Source organism: Eublepharis macularius, chromosome 14 (assembly GCF_028583425.1).
Source record: "Eublepharis macularius isolate TG4126 chromosome 14, MPM_Emac_v1.0, whole genome shotgun sequence".
In the NCBI taxonomy this organism is placed as follows: domain Eukaryota; kingdom Metazoa; phylum Chordata; class Lepidosauria; order Squamata; family Eublepharidae; genus Eublepharis; species Eublepharis macularius.
In genome coordinates this window covers 45192826-45214402 of record NC_072803.1, presented here as the reverse complement: position 1 = coordinate 45214402, position 21577 = coordinate 45192826, and the positions used below count along the sequence as shown (strand labels likewise).

At 42.5% G+C, this 21577-nt stretch overlaps 2 protein-coding genes across 8 annotated transcripts in view; one reads left to right on the top strand and one right to left on the bottom strand.

Moving 5' to 3' along the window:
- The window catches only part of GAPVD1 (GTPase activating protein and VPS9 domains 1), a 44936-nt gene extending 43623 nt beyond the window's left edge, over positions 1-1313 (bottom strand). For 4 of the 6 annotated variants that reach the window (XM_054997512.1, XM_054997513.1, XM_054997514.1 and 1 more), the window contains exon 1: positions 1082-1313. In XM_054997512.1, the coding sequence (XP_054853487.1) occupies positions 1082-1292 (211 nt within the window). In that variant the 5' untranslated portion in view covers positions 1293-1313. The remainder of the gene's footprint in view (positions 1-1081) is intronic. The other 2 variants (XM_054997516.1, XM_054997517.1) reach the window with 2 other exon arrangements.
- A 363-nt stretch (positions 1314-1676) lies between these two features.
- HSPA5 (heat shock protein family A (Hsp70) member 5) lies at positions 1677-20899 on the top strand. 2 transcript variants are annotated; one of them, XM_054997519.1, is made up of 9 exons: positions 1677-1822; positions 16248-16398; positions 16774-17005; positions 17540-17677; positions 18018-18130; positions 18224-18614; positions 19030-19267; positions 19546-19713; positions 20026-20899. In XM_054997519.1, the coding sequence occupies exons 2-9, from the start codon at positions 16283-16285 to the stop codon at positions 20586-20588; spliced, it is 1959 nt and encodes a 652-aa protein (XP_054853494.1). In that variant the 5' UTR covers positions 1677-1822; positions 16248-16282; the 3' UTR covers positions 20589-20899. The 2 variants fall into 2 exon arrangements, with proteins under 2 accessions (XP_054853494.1, XP_054853493.1); XM_054997518.1 differs by lacking the exon at positions 1677-1822 and adding an exon at positions 14582-14708.
- The last annotated feature ends 678 nt before the right edge of the window (positions 20900-21577 follow it).

Sequence of the window (21577 nt, the reverse complement as noted above, 5' to 3'; positions counted from 1 at the left end):
TGATAAAAAGGAGCAGGGTTATTGTGACTTTAGGCTAACATGAGAGAGGGAAGAAGGAACAATTCCTTTTGTAAGAAGAGAAAAGGAAACTTGAGCAAAAACCTGAAGAGATGTATGAAAAAGCCAAGAAGAAATACACTGACTATAGACTGAAAGAGACAAGAAGAAATCTTAATAGGAGGGGAAAACATTTTTCTGTCAAACCGGGGAGAGGGGAGGGAGGAAAAAGAGTGTGTCAATACAAATCAGGTGAGGGGAAGCAAGATTCGGGTCCAGTACCACCCTAGACACCAACTTGTATTTCAGGGTATAAGCTCTCAAGAATCAAAGTTTCCACTGTCAGATACATGGTGTGGGAAAAAGTAGGAATCTTTGTAATCCAGGCACAGGGTGAGAGAAATATTGCAAATTAATGTGTCAAGAAACTAGCTATAATACATAGTGTAATTAGCTTGATAGAGCACGGGTACAAAATGCACAAAATTAGCATCTGTGGTGCAAGAAAAATCCAGTGCCCGATTCAACCCTGGGGGGAGATCCATTGTTCCGAATTTGTAAATAAACTCAATTTCAGCCATCTCACATTGTAATTTTCCTTTAAAGTTTTTTTGCTTGAGAACCGCTGCTCTTAAATCGGCGATGGGGGCGGGGGGCACTAATGGTGTAGTATATCTTAACTTTAGGCTAAACGAAAGGGGTGTGGAGAGAAGAGACAAATAGTTGTGAATTTCCTGCATTGTGCAAGGGTTTGGACTAGATGATCCTAGAGGTCCCTTCCAGCCCTATGATTCCATGATCTTAGCAAGGATGGAGGATTTTTTTTCCGATAAGGGGATATACCAAAATAAAAGGGGTTGGGGGACAAATCCAAATGACAGTGAGGGGTGAGGAAAGGGGGGGATCCTTCCTTGCTGTAAATTCTATGCAAAAAGTATACGGGGGTAGGGGCTACTGACAAGGGGGTGGAGTTTCCTAGCCTGAGGGGGAGGAGGAAGACTAGGCTAGGCCAGGCTCAGCCCCCTCCCCAGGGCGGACTCTGCCCCCTGCCCACCATACCTTCGCCATGCCTGTATAACCCTACCGTGGAACCCGGGGGGGGGGGTCGCACTGGCCTGGAGTGCACTCCCCTGAAGACCCGACCTGTGCGGGTGAGGACGCCGCCCTCCTCCTCGGCCTCGCTTCAGACCCGCCGCCCCGCGCGAGCTCTCCTTGTCGGGCCGCCTGCCTGACTGCCACCCTCCGCTTCTCCCAGCGCCGGAACGGGCGCTGCGCATGTGGAGAGGGAAAGGCATGCTGGGAAATGTAGTTCGGAGTGGGTAAGAGGGAAAGGATGTGGAGATCGTGGTCGACCCCCAAGGTGAGAGCACCCTGGTGGGAGGGGAAAGAGGATGGGAATTTACCATTGGGTCGCAGGGAGGGGGCATTTTCTTAACGTTCCCTCATGAAGGGCAAAAAAATCCTTTTAAAAAAAAACTCCCAGAGACGGAAAGATTTCAATCTGGCTCTCTACTGTGTTAGCTTTAAATTAGGAAAGGCTTTTAAAAAAATCGTTTTAACAGGACTCCTGAGGGGAAAGTGGACTGTACCACTTTAGGCTAGTGGCGAAGAGGGCATTCTCCCTTTTTAAAGGTTAATACACTCCCGTCTCCCTGCCAGCAAAAAAAAATCTGGTAGCTGAGAAAGAACACGTGAAAAGGGTTGTTGTTTTTGTGTTTCAGAGGAAGCTTTATTTGTCGGTTGAGGGTTTTGTTTTTATTTCAAAAGGACATTCAGACAAGGAATCCTAGACTGAGCTGTATCTCTTCAGGCTGAAGGAAGAAGGGTATGCCACCATTTTTTTTTCATGTCCACCATGTTAAAAAAACAAAATACACTGCAAGTAAAAAATCAAGCATCTTGGGGAGAAAGGGTTTGGCTCGGCCTACTCCCTTTTGATTAATTACGTATTTACAAGAAGGGTTTTGTGGTTTGTCTAACATTCAAAGAAAGGATCTTTTATCTGTAGAGCCAACTGTCTTGCTGTGGTCTGCAGTTGAGAAGTACTTAACAGTTTTGTGTAAAAATAAAGTTCTATCCTGCAAGTAAAAATCTTGCTCAACCTCTTTCCTGCTGTACTACTTTTCTATTTACAAGAAAACTTGTTTTAAACAGAGTATTCAAAATCTGATCTCCTGAAGTGGTACTGTCCATTCTACCCACCTGTCTCTACCACACTTGCAAGAGAAGGAGGTGGTAGAAGCCTGAAGTGGTAGGGTGGCTTGTACCATTATAGGTAACAGATGGCATTATTAAAAATTAAAAAATCAATGCAATATTTAAAAATACTTAATACATCAGCTAGAAAGGTTATAATTAGCTTTACTAGATACTAGTATATTAGTTTACTAGAAAACTATACTAGTTTCTACTAGCTGTTCTTTCAGCATAGGAGAGTATTCTCAGATGTGATTTCCTCACCTTCCACTCTGTTTAGAAAGTGCTTAACCCCAGATTCTTTCTGATGCCAGGACACTGTGAGAAATATTTAAAACAAGTTTTTTCTTTTAGCATGTTCAGAATTCTAATCTTCTAACAAAAATACCTTCACATCAGGGTGTGACGGTCAGGTAAACTAGACATTTTAAGCAACTTTAAGGCTGTTACTATGTCTGTTCCCAGAAGTGAAGCCACTAGCTGTGGCAAAGTTTTTCTTTGAAGATGTGAGGTTTTGCTTTGCTTCAGCAGCTCAGGGGTCATGAGGCTTATTTAGGTTGAGATGTAATGGCTTACCAATTATTTCATCAATTCACCTTACCAATTATTTCATCAATTCTGATAATGTGATGAAAGTACAATAGTTTTGTCATTTTAGCTTCTAGGGAGAATTCAGCCTTGATTTGATCTCAAACCCAATTATTTGTCTTTTTGGCTGCCTATGGTTTCAGTAAAACCTTCCATCGCATTTCAAATGAACCAGTTTTTTTTCCTGTCAGCCTTTTTCACTGTCCAACTTTCACATCCATTTATAGTAATATGGAATACCATAATGTGGATAATTTTAATAAAAATAATAATAATAACATTCGATTTATATACCGCCCTTCAGGACAACTTAACACCCACTCAGAGCGGTTTACAAAGTATGCCATTATTATCCCTACAACAAAACACCCTGTGAGGTGTATGGGGCTGAGAGAGCTCCAGAGAACTGTGACTAGCCCAAGATCACCCAGCTGGCTTCAGGTGGAGGAGTGGGGAATCAAACACGGCTCTCTAGAATAGAGTCCCGCACTCTTAACCACTACACCAAACCACCACACCAAATTTTTTGACACATCTTTATCCTTAAGGATCTTTTTCTAGTTCCTTTGTGATTGCCCTTCCAAGTCTCAATCTCCTTCTGATTTCTTGGTTCATGATTGAGACAAGGAATAGAAAATCTTTTAACAATTTTAATTTCTGCATTGTCAACTTTAAAATTGTGTAATTCCTCAGTAATCATTACTTCGGTCTTCTTTATGGAGAGGCAGAGCTGGAAACATGGATTTCAAAGATTCTAAAAAGAGAATGGCAAGCAAGTAACCATAGTTGAAGTATGAAGCTGCCTTATTATATGAAAGATCATATGTACTTTTAGCTCAAGCTTTTTTACTCTGACTCTCCCAGGCCCTCAGGCTGAGAAAGGTCTTGCCAGGAATCGAACCTGTTCTACATCCAAAGCATGTGCTGTGTCCCAAAGCCAGCCATGTCTGAAGGAGAACTGAGATTTGCTAAAGAATAGGGGAGACGGTAGATAAAGAAGATGTGGTCAACTCCGAAGTCGTGATATGGTGTGATGCAGGAGGATTCCATTTGATTCATTTATGAGTGCTTCCAAACAGCCTGAGGATGGACCTTTCATATACAAAGGTTATCTTATAAAGGATTAGAAATATCTGTATTAAAATTTCAAATGGAAGCTGTAAGAGTGCCAAGAGGGCAACACCCATTATAATTAAGCTACAAAGATAATTTGTGTAAACTACAAGTTAACTTAATAGGCCAAGGCTCAAGCTAGTTCTTCTGCATCACAGCATCTACAAAGACCAGCTTCATTCTGTTTTCTGATGCCAAACATGCAAACAGAGGAGAAAGCGGGGCTGGATCCCAGTCTAGCAATTACTGGGAAAAATCATAGCAGTCCATGATTAAATTAATCTATTTACCCAGCGCGACCTTTGACTTTATATTCTTTTTAGGGTAGTTCATATGAGCACAGAGAAGTTAATGAGATTAAAGCACAGAGTACAAAGAATTGCAGGGAAAATAGGGGAGGGATCAATTTACCCATAGAAAAAACAAACTGAGAAACAATCTGTGAAATTTCCTTCGTGACTGATCCTGTTACCCAAGTAGGTATACACTAAGGGCCTGTAATGCTCAAAGCATCCTCCTTGGATGTTGGGGCCAAGTTATGTGTCATCTGGACAATTAATTAATTTGAGATTGAGCTATCCAGCCTATATCAGAGTCCCAACCTGAGGCAGCACTGAAAGAAAAAAAAATAACTTTTGAAATGAGAGAAATTATTATTTCCCCCCCCCCCATAAAGACCTTTACACAAGTTTACTTGTTTATGGGCTAGTGCCTATTGGGGGGAAACTTGGGGGAAGAGACTGACTATCACTAAGGCAAGCCAGGGAGGTTTGGGGGAAATAAAGGAGGGAAATAAAACATGCAAACCTGATCGTGAAAAGATGTCCAAGAATCCAGGGAAGGTGATGGAGGGTAGATCTGAATAGGAAAAGAACTGGCGGGGGGAGAAGATGTACAGGAAAGGAATCCAATTTCAGCAGGACCAGCTATGTAAAGTTAGAGAAGTAAGCTCTGGAGCAAAAATGGGCTGTAGGAGTCTGGGGTCTGAGAGGAATCTTTATGTACCTTTAATTATATCAACAGGGAGGCAGTGGCTTTGTTGAGACAGGGTTGGACTCAGAGTTGAAACTTGAGGTCTTATTGGAGAGTTTGAAAATAACTGCTAAAGTTGTCCTTCGAGTGGTGCCAGGATGTGTTGGCTTAGTGATTGAATTATCAAATGAAGTTTGGATGCTAGTGAATTGTATTGGGGCTGACAATGGCTGGGTCAGAGCTGGGGGAGCTGCCTCACTGTTAGACTGGGATGTGCAGTTAAGAAGAGAGGCTGAAGCAGGATCCTGAGAGCTAGCTATTGTCCTGGCATCCTGGGTCATTAATCATGGTCAAGAGGGAAAAGGGAGTTCCCAAGTCTGCACAAAGGCCTGTGATTAATTAACTCCATGGAACATTCAGGTGGATGGGCTGTTCTTGGTTTGGGAGTGCCCAAGAAGACCTTCCCATTCTCAGGGACCCCCCTCCTTTAATGTTAAACTAGGTATTTTATCCAGGTTCTACTGGTGTTCTGGGAGCCAGGAGTTCTACTTAAATTGGGGGTGGGGGGAGAGGTGGCACACTCACTATCAACCCTCCTGTTTTAGTTCAGCAGCTGAGTAAGCATGGATTGTTGATCAGCATTCTAATATACAAAGATATTTTTTTTAAAACTGGCAGTGAGGGTATGCTATTGATGCATTCAGAAGAAAAAGAAATAGGCTGCTCTGTTGTCATATCCATCAATTGTTGGTGAGTTTATGTCCTTCTATGATGGAGTTTACGTTAGTGTATGCATGGGATTCCCCTAAGTAACTGGCCAGGCCCAGACCTGCTTAGTTTCAGTTGCTATATCATGTATCTTCAGACCACATTGCATGTGCATAAGCAAATGTGTACTAGTATTGTAAATGGGCATGTATAAGAGAGAATGGGCGGAGTGTGTGTGTGTGTAGAAAAGCATACACTAAAAGCGTCCATGAATTTCCTTGTTAATAATTCTTATCTATTTATCATAGCTAAAACAGAGATCTTCTGCTGTAGAAAGTGTGAGTAGTACATCCTATCCTCTTGTCTCCTCTCTGAAATGACTGGATCAGTGCTCCTTGTGCTAGTTTTTTTTTCTTTCTCCCAAACTGCAGAATGCTCCCCCACCCAATAGCATTGCAACACTTTCTTTACATAGTATTTTTCTCTGCAACCTGTTGTGGCACACTTTCTCCCTGGCTCCTATCTATTTTTGGAGACGTTGGACTGGGAGGAGGGGCTAGGACCTTGGAAGGCAACTGGCATCTGAGCTGGAAAAGAATATGAGGCATCTCCCCAGCTATAGCTGAGCCAAGAGTTCCTATACACACCAAAGATGGGCTGTTTGTATGGTCCGAATCATAAGTCTGTGTGAACAATCATTCTGGCATTACTTATCCATGTTCCTGCTGTAATTGGGCAGCTGGTTTAAAGCCTTCTTTGAAAACTCTTTTTATAGGCAATGCAGAAAGCAGATTATGCGGAATTGGTTTCACAGTTATGAATGTGTTTGCACCCTAATTGAGGCATTTCAATTAATTCAGTGCCAAGAACACGCCTGTCAGAATGACAGCAGCAGTAAATATGACTAGAAGGAGGGCTTGCTTGACTGTTGCAAGAATCTGGCTGGGATGCAGTGTGTATGTTGGGCTGTTTCCACGCTGTGATGATTCTCATTTGCAGTGGTAGCTGAGTATCCACGTGGAAGTATTCCTCACGCTTTCCTTTGCCTCAGCTCTTTGTGGCCACCATCCCCCCCTCCTCCATTATTTAACAGGAATTGTAGGAGCCTGGGATTTTCTGCTTGCAGATCACGTGTTAAATTCTGGCTGTTTCTCAAATACAGCTGCACTGCATATTCATTACATTGGGAAGGTTGTTCAGCCTTGCTACCACTGCTGGGGAAAGTCCCTTTCTCGTGAATTTTGTACCTAAAAACAATTATGCAAAATTGGCTTTAATTTCACAATTGATAGATTTGAATACCCCCCCCCCTTTAACTTTTTGGTACAGCTCACTAATGCCTTTGTTGGGGAAGTCTTCTGCCACAATTAGGACACCACTCCCTCTACAGGCAGCAAAAAAACATAGCACCAAAAGAAATAAGGCTAAGTAATGGCCTGAACACCAGGAATCCAGGCACTAGGGAAAGTGCATTTTTTGCCATTTTCCAGATAAGAAATTATCCTGGCCTTTTCAGCTTTAAACCTCAGTAGGGAAACAAGAAAGGTGCCCATATTGTTCTTCTCTTTTTACCCTGAATGGGACCTAAAGTTGCCCCATTCCTACCTGCCCTGAGATATTTTTGTCTAGTTAAAGAAATGGCAACAAGAAAGAGTTAAAGCCACGCTTTCCTGCCATCTCAGTTACAGACATCTATCCACCCATATGCTGCTGCTTTTTACATGTTTGAAGATTTCATGGCAGATCCCATCTGTCACATGTAATTTGGCTTTAAGGTAAAGCATCTTTCCTAATGTGTGGAAGAAACTTCTTTCCAGTAATCTCAGGAGCCTCAAAGCAGATGATAGAAGGTACCACTTCAGCCAGTTTCTTACCAGTACTCAACATGAGCCTATTTTCATCACTGTCCCCTAAAATTGCAAATGATGGATTAAGGGCAATTTTTAAAAAAATCAGCATTCCTTATGAGAACCAGAAAATATCAGATTTCTCAAGGGCCTGGCTAGATGCTACACAGGGATACATTTTTTTTAGTGGAGAAGCTGCCAAAGGGATTTTGAGTGGAAAAGCTGCCAGATGGGAAAGGGTTAAGCACCCCTTTTCCTGTGATATGAACTGCATAGCAGTTAGTCACCTTGCACTTTAAAATATTTATAATATATTTATACAGATATTTATACTTATATCTTATTCTGTCTAAACTATGTTTTGATCGCCATGGTTGTGGTGGTCCACCTTTATTCAGGTTGTATAACAGGGAAGCCTCTGTAGTTTGGTTCCCACCTGGAGGTTGGTAAGCCTGGGCACATGAGTTCCTTGTGACATGTGATTAGGCCCTGAGTGAGTTGCTATGTTGATTATGGATGGGAAAGGGGAAGAGAGTGGGAAAAGAGCCATGTGGGAGCATAATTTAGCTGGGAATTAAGGAACCATTGGTGTCATTACTAAATAGAGACTCTTGGTGAATATGGAGTGTTCTGTAGCTTCTAATGTTGCTTCTGATTAGCTGTAGTAAGTCTTACAAGATAGGGATATTGCAAGCCTAAACATCCTTAAGTATGATCTACTGGAACCAGATGCTGATCGGAAACCAATGCATATCACAGTTTGCTGTGATTTTGAGCTAGTAAAGATGATTTTCTGATGATGGGTTCATGGACCTGGTGGATGTGGAAGAAGCCCATGGGATGCTTCTCAGAGACCAAGTGCACATGCTTACCTAGTCTGATCACAACATCACTGCACTGTGAACACCACAGTAGCTCACATTCTCACAGCCAAGCCACATGGTACAAATGTGGAAAACCTGCTCAGCATCACCAGTGTTCTTAAGTCATTAAGTAAATGGAGCATGCAACCGAGATGCTAAGAATCTCTCTTGGTTTACCTTGTGCTGCTTCTGTACATGGGGGATCTTAGACCAACCTACCAAACCAATCTACTAGATTGATAAGCAAAGGCAAGAAACAACTATATTTCCATGACATCGTTCCTGTGATTTTCTAATGGGTAATTTTGAGAAGCTGAACCTGACACTTATGAAGATGAAGCTGACAAGAACAACAATCCCAAAAAAGCCAGGATATAGTGAGTGCATTCGTTAGCATGAGAACAAATATCAACGTGCGTTGAATCATGTTTGAATTTTTTTTTAATCCCCTTTCTTCATTTGACTACTGATTCAAAATTGGGAAAAAACATTCCCATTAGAAGTGCACAAATTTGTTTTAGGGTTGGTTGTGCATTTTTTATAGAACAGCATGTTAGGAAAAAACAGTTTAACTCTCTGTTGTGTATTTGGCCAAGCAGTTTGCAGGCAAAATTACTGCTGGATTTGCTGCTAATGGTGAACTGTTTGTACTTGATCATTGTTAGTTGGATGTTCAATTATTTCTGAAACAAATAGATGTAGTTTCCTGATATCTCCCATGGACTGCTTCAAGGAGTCAGTGCAAATTGTTCTGGTGTACAGAGCTGCTACTTCTGGGTAGAAATTCCTTGAGCGGACTGAGGAGGGAATATTTGCCCTATAAATTAGTATTGGTTTTGGCTTCCCACGAAGAACTTTGGGAATTGTAGTTTGATGACAATAATGAGAATCACTCTTAGAGATCAGATCTGTAGTCTTTCCTGCATCAGAAGGATCATTCCCAGAGTCTCCTGTGAAAAGGGACTGGTTTAATGACTATTAAACCAGTTTGTAGTATAGATGTGCCCTAGAGCATCCTTTCCAAAAGCTGCTTAAATTATACTTCTGTCTTGCAGATAATTGCCAGTAGTAGCAGGGGAGGTAGGCTATGTATTTAATTAGATCAAATCTAGCATCTTTGGATATGTTTTGCTATATTTGGCTGGTTGATTCTACAAGCAGTGCTGATACTCCTGGAAGGCAGCTAAACCAGTTAAGGGAGTTTATTCTGTAATAACTCTAGAACTGCTACCCATCCTTTGGCTGATGTAATTCTGTGATGGTCTGTGTCAGGACGTGGTGCAATACCAAGAAACTGTGACTCAGTAACTCTGCTACAAACCACTCTCCAACTGGACGAGCTCGTCCATTCACCTTTCTATGGGGAGGCTCTGTGGGACCTTTTAACCTATCCCATGAACTCTATGTACAAAAAATGGTTAAATCCAACATATGAAGCATCTTGTCTGCGAAAGGGATCATTAAATGATCTTTGGTATCCTCCCGCTGTTTTTAGAGAACATTTATGAGGAGTTCTGGTCTCTTCCATGTTGTGAGTTGTATGCTCAAGATGAGGAGCTGCCATTTTTTTAAATCTTGGAATTAATATATCTTAACCACATTCTGGCACTCAAAGCAGTACATGCTCAGGATAATTTCAATATGTACAAGTTATTCTTTGACATGCTTAAACCTTGATGTTCTCATGAAGGGATTTTGTCCTCTCACTGAATGTATGATCATGCAAAGTTAACTGTTTCATCTGTCAGCTATTTCTGTATATGCAACTGTAGCAGTCCCCTTATTTGAATGGGAAGAGGATTCTCATGTGGAAGGGGCTATATCGTTGTTGAACAGTGCTACTATTTTCATTGGTTGAAATAAGAGCAGTTGGTATAGTGGTTAGAATGTCAATCTAGGATCTAGGAGACCCGCGTTAGAATCCAAACTTTGCTACAGAAGCTCTCTGGGTGACTTTGGTCCAGTTACCTGCTCTCAGGCTAATTTATCCACAGAGTGGTTGTTAGAATAAAATGGATGAGGGGAGAATAACGTAAGCTGATTTTTGTCCCCATTGGGGAGGGAAAAGGGGTGTACAAATGTTTAAATAAATAAAAATAAGATTATTTCCCTTCCAAGGTAAGCTTTTTGATCAATAAAGTTCTAATGCCAGGACTACAGGTACATTCAGTGTTTTGGGGGGGGGGGGAGTTTCCCTGTACTTCATTTACCAGGCCATTGACTTCAATAAAATACTGATCTATAACTATTCTAGTGATGGAACAAACTTCAATGTTCTTTTTGTCCTGCAATTTGAATAAATATTGAGGCCATTCACTTCTGTTCCGCTTCCTGCTTGATAGCTCTGTCCCACCCTGACCCTAACCTCTCATATTAATGTCTCTTTTCAAGTTCTTGAGAACTGATGTTGCTGGCATTTGTTTCAGAACCTCACTAACTTGAGGTCCAAAACTCAACCAACAAGGGAAGGCAAAGGCCCGATTTTCACGAATGCCTTTCAGTTTAAAAGAGATAAAAATTGCAACACACTGATGTACTAACTTCTGTTGTCAAGTACAGTTTTTGAAACTATTATTGCACAATGTTTTTTTTTTTTACATTGACAAAGGATATCGTCAGAAGGAAGGTGGGGGAAGCCGCAAACGAATATTCAGCCCCTTAAACAGGACTTGAACTACAAGCCACATTTAATTTCAATTAATCTAGAGTACAAAGAGAGAGAGAGAGTCAGTCAGTCAGTCAGTCTGTCAAAGGGGGTTATGTTTCCCAGTATGCTTGAAGCTGGAGTAGAGATTCTAATCTGGGTGAATATAAACATGGAACCATGTAGTGGTTAGGGTTGGAAATTCCTAGATGTTTGAGAACAGTATTTGGAGAGGGGAGGGAGTTCACTGGGATTGTGATGCCATGGTCAACTCTCCAAAGCTGCCATTTGCTTCAGGGGGATTGATCTCTGTAGTCTGGAGATCAGTCATAATTCCCGGAGAACTCCAGACCCCATTGGCAGGTTGACCACCTTAGTGGTAATTACTCCAGTAATTAATTAATCTTCCGGTGTTCTGTTTCTGACCTAAGCAACAATAGGGAGTATCAAATATTAATGCAATATCACTGTTAGTTTTCTTTTGTCTGTGATGCATATTTTCTTGTTTTCTAATTAATCTGCCATAAAAGGATAGGATCATGTGTACACCAAGATATCCTGCATATGCAGACATCACCCCATCACCCTATCAAAAGAGTGGTATTGATGATGATAGCACTAGTATTAATGTTTTTTCTGTTATTTCATGGTTTGTAATTATGACGTTACACCAGGCAAACTGGTACTAATGTTATTTTTTTATGTTTAGTTAATGTTTTTGTTTATAAATTAAGGACGGCATGGAACATCAAAGCAGCTACTTCAGTGACTAATGATAATAACTGCACTTATATACTGCTCTTTCAGAGAGATTAGTGCCCCACCCAGAACCGTGAACGAAATAAATGTTTTATCATCTCCACAATACATCTGGGAAGCTGGGGATGGGAGGAGAGGCTTACGCCCAAGGCCACCTACTGAACTCATAGCAATAGTGGGATTAGAACCAGAAAAGTGGTAATTTGCAATCCAGCCACTTACTTGCTCAAAATAGTTTGTTTTTTTCTAATCAGAGAAGTGGAGATTGCAATATTCTGCCCCTACCCAACTGCCCCATGGGGTTATAGCACAGCTCACTTTAATTATTATTATTTATTTTAATCTTTATTATTTATGCCATTTATACTTCATCTTTCTCACTGAGACTCAAGGCAGATTACATGGTATGAGATTAGTTCAGTCAATATCAAGAACTTTTCAATAAATAATGCCATAGGGTAAATAAATGCATGTTTACAAAGATACAACATTAGCAAGAATCCGATACAGAGTTGAAGAAATGCTGAAACAGAGCATAAGCAATTTTAGGACTGACATTAGACAACATAGAACTACCCAGTAGGAACATACTGAAAGACACCGGTAGTACAGAAGAGCTGCTGCAGCAAAATGGTTAAGCGGTTTGGCTGCAAATCAGCAATCTGCTGGTTCAGATCCCACTACTGCCATGAGCTCCATTGGTGGCCTTGAGTAAACCACTCCTCTCAGCCCCAGCTCCCCAGCTGTATTGTGGGGATAATAATAACACTAAATTGTTAACCACTCTGGGTGAGGCACTAATCTGTCTAGAAGAGCAGTATATAAGCACAGTTATTATTACATAGGAGCACAAACTTAAAGCAACAGACAGTATGTAAGGCAACATAAGGTGAACTCTATGGTCCCTGATTTGTTGGTAGCCAGGTCCCTGTGGGTTGACCTAGCATTTACATTGTGCCTCCAGCATGTCTGCACGTGCATGCTTCTGGGGCACATGCATGATGACATTTACAGGAGTGGTGATGTCGCGCCCCCAGGAGCTCGTGCACATCATGCGTGTTCCTGGGATACCTGCCGGTGGCAGGCGACCTCCAGGGGGCTTCCCACCTTCCCATCTCTGTGGGGCTTCCCACCTCATCACTAGTGGATTGGTGGGCAAGGAGGCAAACCCCCAGGAGTTTGCCCGCCACGAGCGAGCACCTGGGGACCCTACTCGTTAGTGAAGCATCTCTTTGAGTCCACCTATCTACAATACAGCCCCTTATCAGAGTAAAAAGCCCTTTGGAATAATTCACTTTTGCATTGTTTGTGGAAAGCCATGAGTGGGGGCTCTCCTGACTTCCTCAGGCAGGCCATTCCATAGGGCTGTGGCCATCACAGAGATTGCACGTGTATGGGCAGTTGTTGATTTCATCCATGTGCAGGGTGGTACCTGCAGGAGACCCTGTTCAGTTGAGTGAAACTACCGTGGAGGATCATAGGAAGAGAAGTGGACCTGTAAGTATGCCAGACCAAGGCCGTGAAGAGCCTTGTATGTGATAGTCAATACCTTAAACTGAGCACAGTAACTGATAGGTAGGCAATGGAGTGACTGCAGGATGGGAGTGATATTCACGCTCCTGCTCACTCCTGATCACAGCCAAGCTGCAGTGTTTTGCACCAACTGGCATTAACTTAGATGGGAAACCTATGTATAGTGTATCACAATAGTCAAATCTTGATGTTACCATAGCATGGACCCACGTGGACAGATAGGCCATGTCGAGGTAGGAAGCCATTTTCCAGGCCAGAGTGAGGTTGTAGAAAGCATATTGTTTGGCTGCCTTAACTTGCTTTTCTAGTGGCAGCACTGGATCCAATATAACCCCTAGGCTCTTAACCGAGTCTGCAAGGGTTAGACTAACAGTGGGGAGTACAATGTCCTTCAAGATCTCTTCCTTTTTGCATAGGCTCTGTGGTTTCTGAAATCATCTCCCTGACATGTAGGAAAAAGAATATGAAATCAATGGATAGCCATGTTGGTCATTCATAAAACAGGTATTTTTATTTTGTTAGACCTCTGAGGGGTAGTCAATGGGGTCCCTTTTTTGTCTTTTGCTGTTGTAAGATGTGTATGTGCGTGCATGTAGGTATACACATACCTCTTGAAGGTCTGATGTTAATCAAAACTTAGATAGCCATGTGGATTAACAAGTGTTTTTCTTTTGTTAGACTTTTGAGGGATAGTTAATGGGTCCTCTTATTATGACTTTAGCTTTGCTGTTGTATGTTATCTGTTTGGGGTTTTGTGTGTGCTGCTCCTGAATTTTAACATCTTAATTTAGGTGGAAGAGTGGTATGTAAATAACAATACTGTTAAATATAGTAAGTAAACATTAAGATGTGTTTTAGACGTTCCATACTGAAGTGTTACTTCTCTAGGCATGGGCAACATGTTCTGCATGTTAAAGGGTATAAGTGAAGCTCAGTTTGTATGGAGACCATAGCGGCGACTCTCTCCTCTTTCCTGACCATTACTGGGCCTAGTAACCATAGAAACTTCCAGAAAGACCCAGCTCTTCCTAGCCGTCATTTTTTACACATGACGTCCAGGTCTAGCCAATGAACTTCCTCCGCCTGGCCCGTTCCGCTGCGTCTCATTGGTCCGCGGCACCGGGCGAGGCGACCCAATGAGACTCTCGGGCGGGCAGGCCGTTATTAGGAGTTAAAAAGGAGGGGGGGAAACGAGGGCGACGGCGCGGCACGCGGCGGTATACGTCACAGGTGCATTGGACCAATAGTTACCGGCCAGCATGGTGGAAAATGACCAATAGGGAGGCTCCAGCGAGGAAAAAGGGACCAATGAGGGGAGTCCACGCAAGGCTGCGAGAAGGTATATAATGCCGGAGGGCGCCGCGGCCTGCATACTAGACCCAAGTGGAAAATCAGTGAAGAGGAGATTTAGCAAACCAGGAGGGTGGTCTTGGATTCGTGTGCTAGAAGTAGGCCGGTCGTGTGATCTGGGGTTGTGTGTCTGGCAAGGTAAGACTAGATCTATTTCCTTGGGGGACTCTGGGGGGCGGGGGAGCGGATCTTATAGAGCGGCCTCCGGCCTCGCGGCATCCAACGCAAAGGTCGGATCCCTCTCCGGTTTAATAGTGGTGAGTAGCGGCGGTACCCTCAACGCGCCTCTTTTCTCTCCTGCCCCTTAATTTCAGTTTTCTGCCCCAAAGGAGCCTTGGGAAGAAAAAGGCCGGGGCGGCAGGCAGCCGGCTAGTCTTTGAATAAGCGACGTGGGAACAGTGCTATGAGTTTAAAGTCTTTCCTGTCTTCATTGGGGAGGGGGAATTACGAGCGCCCGCGGCCGATTTCTCTGTTCAGGTTCCCAATTTTTTCTTTTCTCTGTGGTACGTGGGCTCTTGTGTTCTTTGTCTTTTCTTCTCACCCCCCATGGAATAACGGTAGAAAATTAAAAGTGTATAAATAGTCCGATTTGCAGCAGTAGTTTTTCCTGTCTATTTTTGTAGTATGGAGGGGGGAGGTAAAAGAATATCTGAGTTTAGAAACCCGTTCGACTGTTATATGATGGACTGTGCCTTGCATTCCTTGTGCTTATTACCCCCCCCCCCATATTGTTCGTTAGAAGAACAGTAATTAAAGCAATAACATTAAGCAATTTTTAAGTAATAAACTAAGCAGCACTTTCTAGCTGGTCCCCCCCGCCCCCGCTTACATCCATGAGGGTTGGATATGACCCTAATATCCAAGTGTGTTTCTGATCTGTGTTGTGTATAATATAGTAGCACATTTCAAGTGTTTTATGGCCTAATACTCTCTGGCATGATTTTAGCGTTTCCTCTTCTTCCATTCCGATATTGGCTTTCTGGGAGGTTGTGGCAGGGTGGTGCTTATCCAAATAGCATGTTAATTTTTTGTTTTAAAGCTGAGTGAGGAAGTAGAATTGATTTTATATTCCCAAAATTAAGTGGAGGGAACAGGAATCCAGAGTATGCTCGTTTTGTGGTGCTGGGATTTTTGAAATTTTTTGTTTTGTTATCTTGTTACTCCACTTTTGCTTATCCCTTGCCCTTTGATTAAACTGGCTTTTTATTGAGGGCTGTAAAGAGTTGGGTCTATGGTCATACTGACCAGTAGAGAACAGAGCATTTGGTGATAGGATGTCTTGGAACTCCAGCCAGTAGACTTTGAGAACTGACTACTTAATGTTTGCTACCTTTTCCATGAGTAGGTTTCCTAGTTCTGTGAATGGTATTGAGGGTCAGGGGCTAATAGAGTGCCTCCTTCTGGTCTCCTTGCATTAACTATTGGAATTAAAAATGCTTTTCAAAAAAGTCTGCTTTCCATCTTCTTGTTTGGTGCCATGTGACTGGCAGCTCTTGTTCTCTTAGCATATGCAGCTCTTTTGAACTTATGTGTCAAGACTAGTGGGAATGCCCTAGGCCAGCAAGATGCAGGATGGCAGTTTGGAAAGCTCCTTCCATTTTAGTCTAAGCAGCTGTCTTAGTATGTGGTCCTTTTCTGCCTAGTACTATAGCTGATGCTTGGTTTTCTTCTTTACAGAGTTTTCAGCTGCTGTGTAAAAACACAAAGACAACATGAAGTACATACTTGTCTGTCTGCTGCTTGCCAGCAGCGTATTTGCAGAGGATGATGACAAAAAGGAAGACGTGGGGACTGTCGTTGGCATTGATCTGGGAACAACATACTCATGGTACGTGTAACAAGGGAACAAGATTAACTGATTAGCTACTTTCTAGTAGTTGCCTCTAATGGATCGGTCTAGTGTACAAGGGACAAAACTGGTAAAATCTGGTGCAAAATTACTTATTGCCATTGCAAAAGTCAAGGGGTTTTTTTTGTGAGGAAGCAATATGCCAACATATATTGAGATACAATTTGCTAGACTGTTTTTGCATCAACAGTGTTGCATTAAAAAAGGTATATAGTCCAGACAGGCCATGGTGTACTAGCCAGCTTGCACCAGGGTAGGTGCTGGCGAGCAGTATTCGTTGACCAGTATGCTAGCTTGCTGTGCATATTGTGCTAGGTTTGATTACAATATGGTGATGTCTTGTATTCTTAACAGTGTTGGAGTCTTCAAGAACGGACGTGTAGAGATAATTGCCAATGACCAGGGTAACAGAATAACTCCATCATATGTGGCCTTCACACCTGAAGGAGAACGTCTTATAGGTGATGCAGCAAAGAATCAGCTGACCTCCAATCCTGAGAACACAGTGTTTGATGCCAAGCGTCTGATTGGCCGAACATGGAATGATCCTTCTGTACAGCAAGATATCAAATACCTGCCATTCAAGGTGTGCATCTGTATATCTTGATTTCTTTTAAAGCTTTAGTTTAGAACTTGCAGCATGTTTTTGTGTAGGCTTCTATTTTGTTGGACTCGCTGAGAACTGCTAAAGTGAATTTGAGGCAGAATAGAGGTTTGCAGTTGGAAATATTTACTGGCTGTACTGTTTTCCTGCCTGGGAAACAGTACTTTAGCCTGAACAGTTTGTAATTCACTACATCAGAGCTGACTCCCTTGCCCAGTCATTGTGGGGCTCAACAGAGCTTCAAAAAGGGTTGCTGGGCACATGGTAGACCTCAGTATATGAGTAGTAAGCCTGTATTCGCAGGGAGTTGTAAACTGAAGGACTGTGTGATATTTTTAAGTGGCTTTTTATTGCAGTCCTATATTTCTCAGGAAGTGTATTGTCATGTAATTCTTTTAGCAGAATGGGAGAATTTGTATAGTATTATCTTTGATAGTGGAGAGTTTGGGATTCTTGATGAGGAGAAGCAAACGATAAATGAGGAATGGCTTTTAAATGTTCTGTCCACTTCAACAGGTCCTTGAAAAGAAGGCTAAGCCTCACATTCAAGTTGATATTGGAGGCGGACAAACAAAGACCTTTGCTCCTGAAGAAATTTCAGCTATGGTTCTGACCAAGATGAAGGAGACTGCCGAGGCCTATTTGGGAAAGAAGGTAAGATGAGCGTGCTTTTGAAGAGAGAGCCCATAAGGACAACAGTAGTTCTTTGTGACCTTAGGCAGATGCTTTGAAATATCCAAGATCTCTAAATTATCTGAGAGCTTTTACTTGAAGAGTATATGAATGGCTACTGCACTGTGGCTCTCCCCAAAGCAAATTAGCTACTCATTTCTGCATGAGCAGCCTATCCCTCAGGAGTGAGCATTTGAAAAAAGCGACAAAGCCTTGGTAGGTGCTTCCAGGGGTTCCCAAGAACAGAAATGAGGCACATTAGATACTAGTCATTTTGGTAGCAGCAGCTGAGATTACATTCTTAATCTATTTTTTTTAAAAGGTTACTCATGCTGTTGTCACTGTGCCAGCGTACTTCAATGATGCCCAGCGCCAAGCTACAAAAGATGCTGGTACCATTGCTGGACTGAATGTCATGAGAATAATCAATGAACCGTAAGTGTGCTTAATTGTGGCTTTTCTATAGATGTTTGGGCATGAGGGGACTTGGGAGATGGAGAGGCCTGATGCACTTGTGTCTTCTTGCAGGACTGCTGCTGCAATTGCTTATGGACTGGACAAGAGGGAGGGCGAGAAGAACATCCTTGTCTTTGATCTGGGTGGCGGAACCTTTGATGTATCCCTTCTTACAATTGACAATGGAGTCTTTGAAGTTGTGGCTACCAATGGGGACACTCACTTGGGTGGCGAAGACTTTGACCAGCGTGTGATGGAACACTTCATTAAACTGTACAAGAAGAAAACTGGGAAGGACGTTCGGAAGGACAACCGGGCTGTTCAGAAGCTGCGGCGAGAAGTGGAGAAAGCAAAGCGTGCCCTCTCCTCTCAGCACCAGGCCAGGATTGAGATTGAATCGTTCTTTGAAGGTGAAGACTTCTCAGAGACTTTGACCAGAGCCAAGTTTGAAGAACTGAACATGGTAGGTATCTTAAACTAGCAGCGGATATGGCCCTTTCTGATAGAATTGATCTGCCATTTTGGAAGGTGAAGGATGCTATGCTTGCCATTTTCTTTCCAAGTTGGAAGATCCAGGTTTGCAGTCATGAGTAGGTAACAACAAATGAAAATGCCATTAAAACAAAATCTTGCAGTTTAGATAGAAAAAGGCCTGCTTGAATTGTAGGTTTTTTGTGTTCTAAAAAGACTCTGCTTGGGTGGGTTTTCTTTGAGGTGCTTTTCACAAATGAAATACCACAGCAGGAAAGACTAGCCAAACCTGATTTGATAACATGAAGCCAGAATGAGGATCTGACACTTTTACCACATGCTTGAGCTTAAACAAATTTGAAATGGTGGCTGCCCTTTATTAACTAAGTGCTTTTAAATTCTTACAGGATCTCTTCCGTTCCACCATGAAACCTGTCCAGAAAGTCCTAGAGGATGCAGACTTAAAGAAGTCTGACATTGATGAAATTGTTCTTGTGGGTGGCTCTACACGAATCCCCAAGATACAGCAGCTGGTGAAGGAATTTTTCAATGGGAAGGAGCCTTCTCGAGGCATAAATCCAGATGAAGCTGTCGCTTATGGTGCTGCTGTCCAGGCTGGTGTACTTTCCGGGGATCAAGATACTGGTAGGTTCAGTGCTTTAAATGATGACGCACTACTGTACAATGTTGGGTATTATTTACTGATCCTGCCCTGAGTAGGACATGCACCAGAGGAAACTGGGTGGGTTTTCACTAGATCTGAGATGCGGAGATTTTTATAATAGCTTTGCTTCCAGTATTCATATGGCCACCTTTTGTCTGTAGGGTGACAGCAAATACTGTCTAGCCATTGCTCCCAAATGGGAATAGAGATATATTGCTTTATGGGACACACGTTTTAATTACCTATTATTTTAATATAGGTGATCTGGTGCTGCTGGATGTTTGCCCTCTAACCCTTGGCATTGAGACAGTGGGTGGAGTCATGACCAAGCTTATCCCAAGGAATACTGTTGTGCCTACCAAGAAATCACAGATCTTCTCAACTGCTTCGGACAACCAGCCAACTGTGACCATCAAGGTCTATGAAGGTAAAGAGTCTGCGTCCTTCACTTTTGCGGTAGAAGATTTTGAGGTTCCTTCTAGTGCGCCATTTTGGGGCATTGTACTGTGTTTGGGCACGGGCTTAAAGTAGTATGCAGATCTAGTGTGGGGGCCTAATTTTATAATGCATACTTCTCTGCTTCAAAGAATATTACTATTTTAAGAATTGCAATGAAACTTTGTGCATGGTCATTTATAATTGAGTGATATGATTGAATAAGCAGTAATTTTTAATTGCATAGATTATGACTTAATGTAACTAGAGCAGCAACTCATGTAAAGCACTGGTCTTCCTATAGGAGAACGTCCTCTCACAAAGGATAACCACCTGCTGGGAACCTTTGATCTGACTGGCATCCCTCCCGCACCTCGGGGCGTACCCCAGATTGAAGTCACCTTTGAAATTGATGTGAATGGAATCTTACGAGTTACAGCAGAGGACAAGGGCACCGGCAACAAAAACAAAATCACCATTACCAATGATCAGAACCGCCTTACTCCAGAAGAAATTGAGAGGATGGTCAACGATGCAGAGAAATTTGCTGAGGAAGACAAGAAGCTGAAGGAGCGGATTGATGCCAGGAATGAGCTGGAAAGCTATGCCTACTCCCTGAAAAATCAGATTGGGGATAAGGAGAAGCTAGGAGGCAAGCTGTCATCTGAAGACAAGGACACGATAGAAAAGGCTGTGGAAGAGAAGATTGAATGGCTTGAGAGCCACCAAGATGCTGACATTGAAGACTTCAAAGCTCAAAAGAAGGAACTGGAAGAAGTGGTACAGCCTATTGTGGGTAAACTGTACGGTGGCGCAGGGCCTCCCCCTGGTGAAGAGGAAGCAGCAGGAGAAAAAGATGAATTGTAGGCTTCGATCCTCTTGATTGTCATCAGTGTAAATATTGGACTTTGAACTTTTGTTAAACTATTGAACTCTGGAGCTGGAATGTGATCAGAATCTTCACACAAGTGGAGTTGGAAATGCTAGCCCAAAGTGGCTGTTTACTGCTTTTCATTAGCAGCTGTTAAATGTGGGGTGGGGGTGGGGGTGGGGGTAACCAGCCAGGGGCTTAGAAGTGTTCACCTTGAAACCATTCTATTTAACAAAGTGGGTCATGTGCATTCTGTGACGAACTTTTCTACCCTCAAGTGACAACAATAAATTTGTTACTGACACTGGATCTGGGTCTGACCGGTATCATTCCTATAGAAACTGGGTTTATACAAGTCATGTCTCTGTGACCTCTAATCCAAACTTCCCAGGAGAAGAGTAATGACCAGGTGCCACTCGATGGCACTGCTGAGTCATGATGAGTTGGGGTGTGCCATACAAACCCCACTGGAGTTCTCATAGTGCTGCTGTCACCTCAAAAGATTGATCATAATAGAACTGGTTTAAACCAGCTCTTGCCCTTGCTTTTGCTTGGATTCAGTAGTAGTTGACTACCTGCTTTAAAGATGTTATCTTTTTTTAGTACTGTATTATACGGTTGCCTCTAGTACAGCTAACAATCAGATGTACTAAAAGCAGAAGGGAATGTTGATTTACCTGGTGGTTCCTTTGAAATGGCAGCTCTTTTTCTAGAAAAGGCTTTGGTTTCCTTGAGGGGAAAAACTCTAACATAGCCATTGGTTGTATAGTCAGCAATCATCTGAATCTTGTAACTTAAAATTTAGCAGCCTCAGTGTCAGAATCAGACTGTGTTACCATTAAAGGATCACAAAAAGTTATCCACCACTGTGGCTTGAGCAGCCTTATTTTACTTCCCAGTGCTGCAGAAGACCTACTGCCTGAACTTTGGAGAGGCTAATGAGGGGTTAGGCAAGTCTAAGACCACTTAAGAATCTATCTCCCAA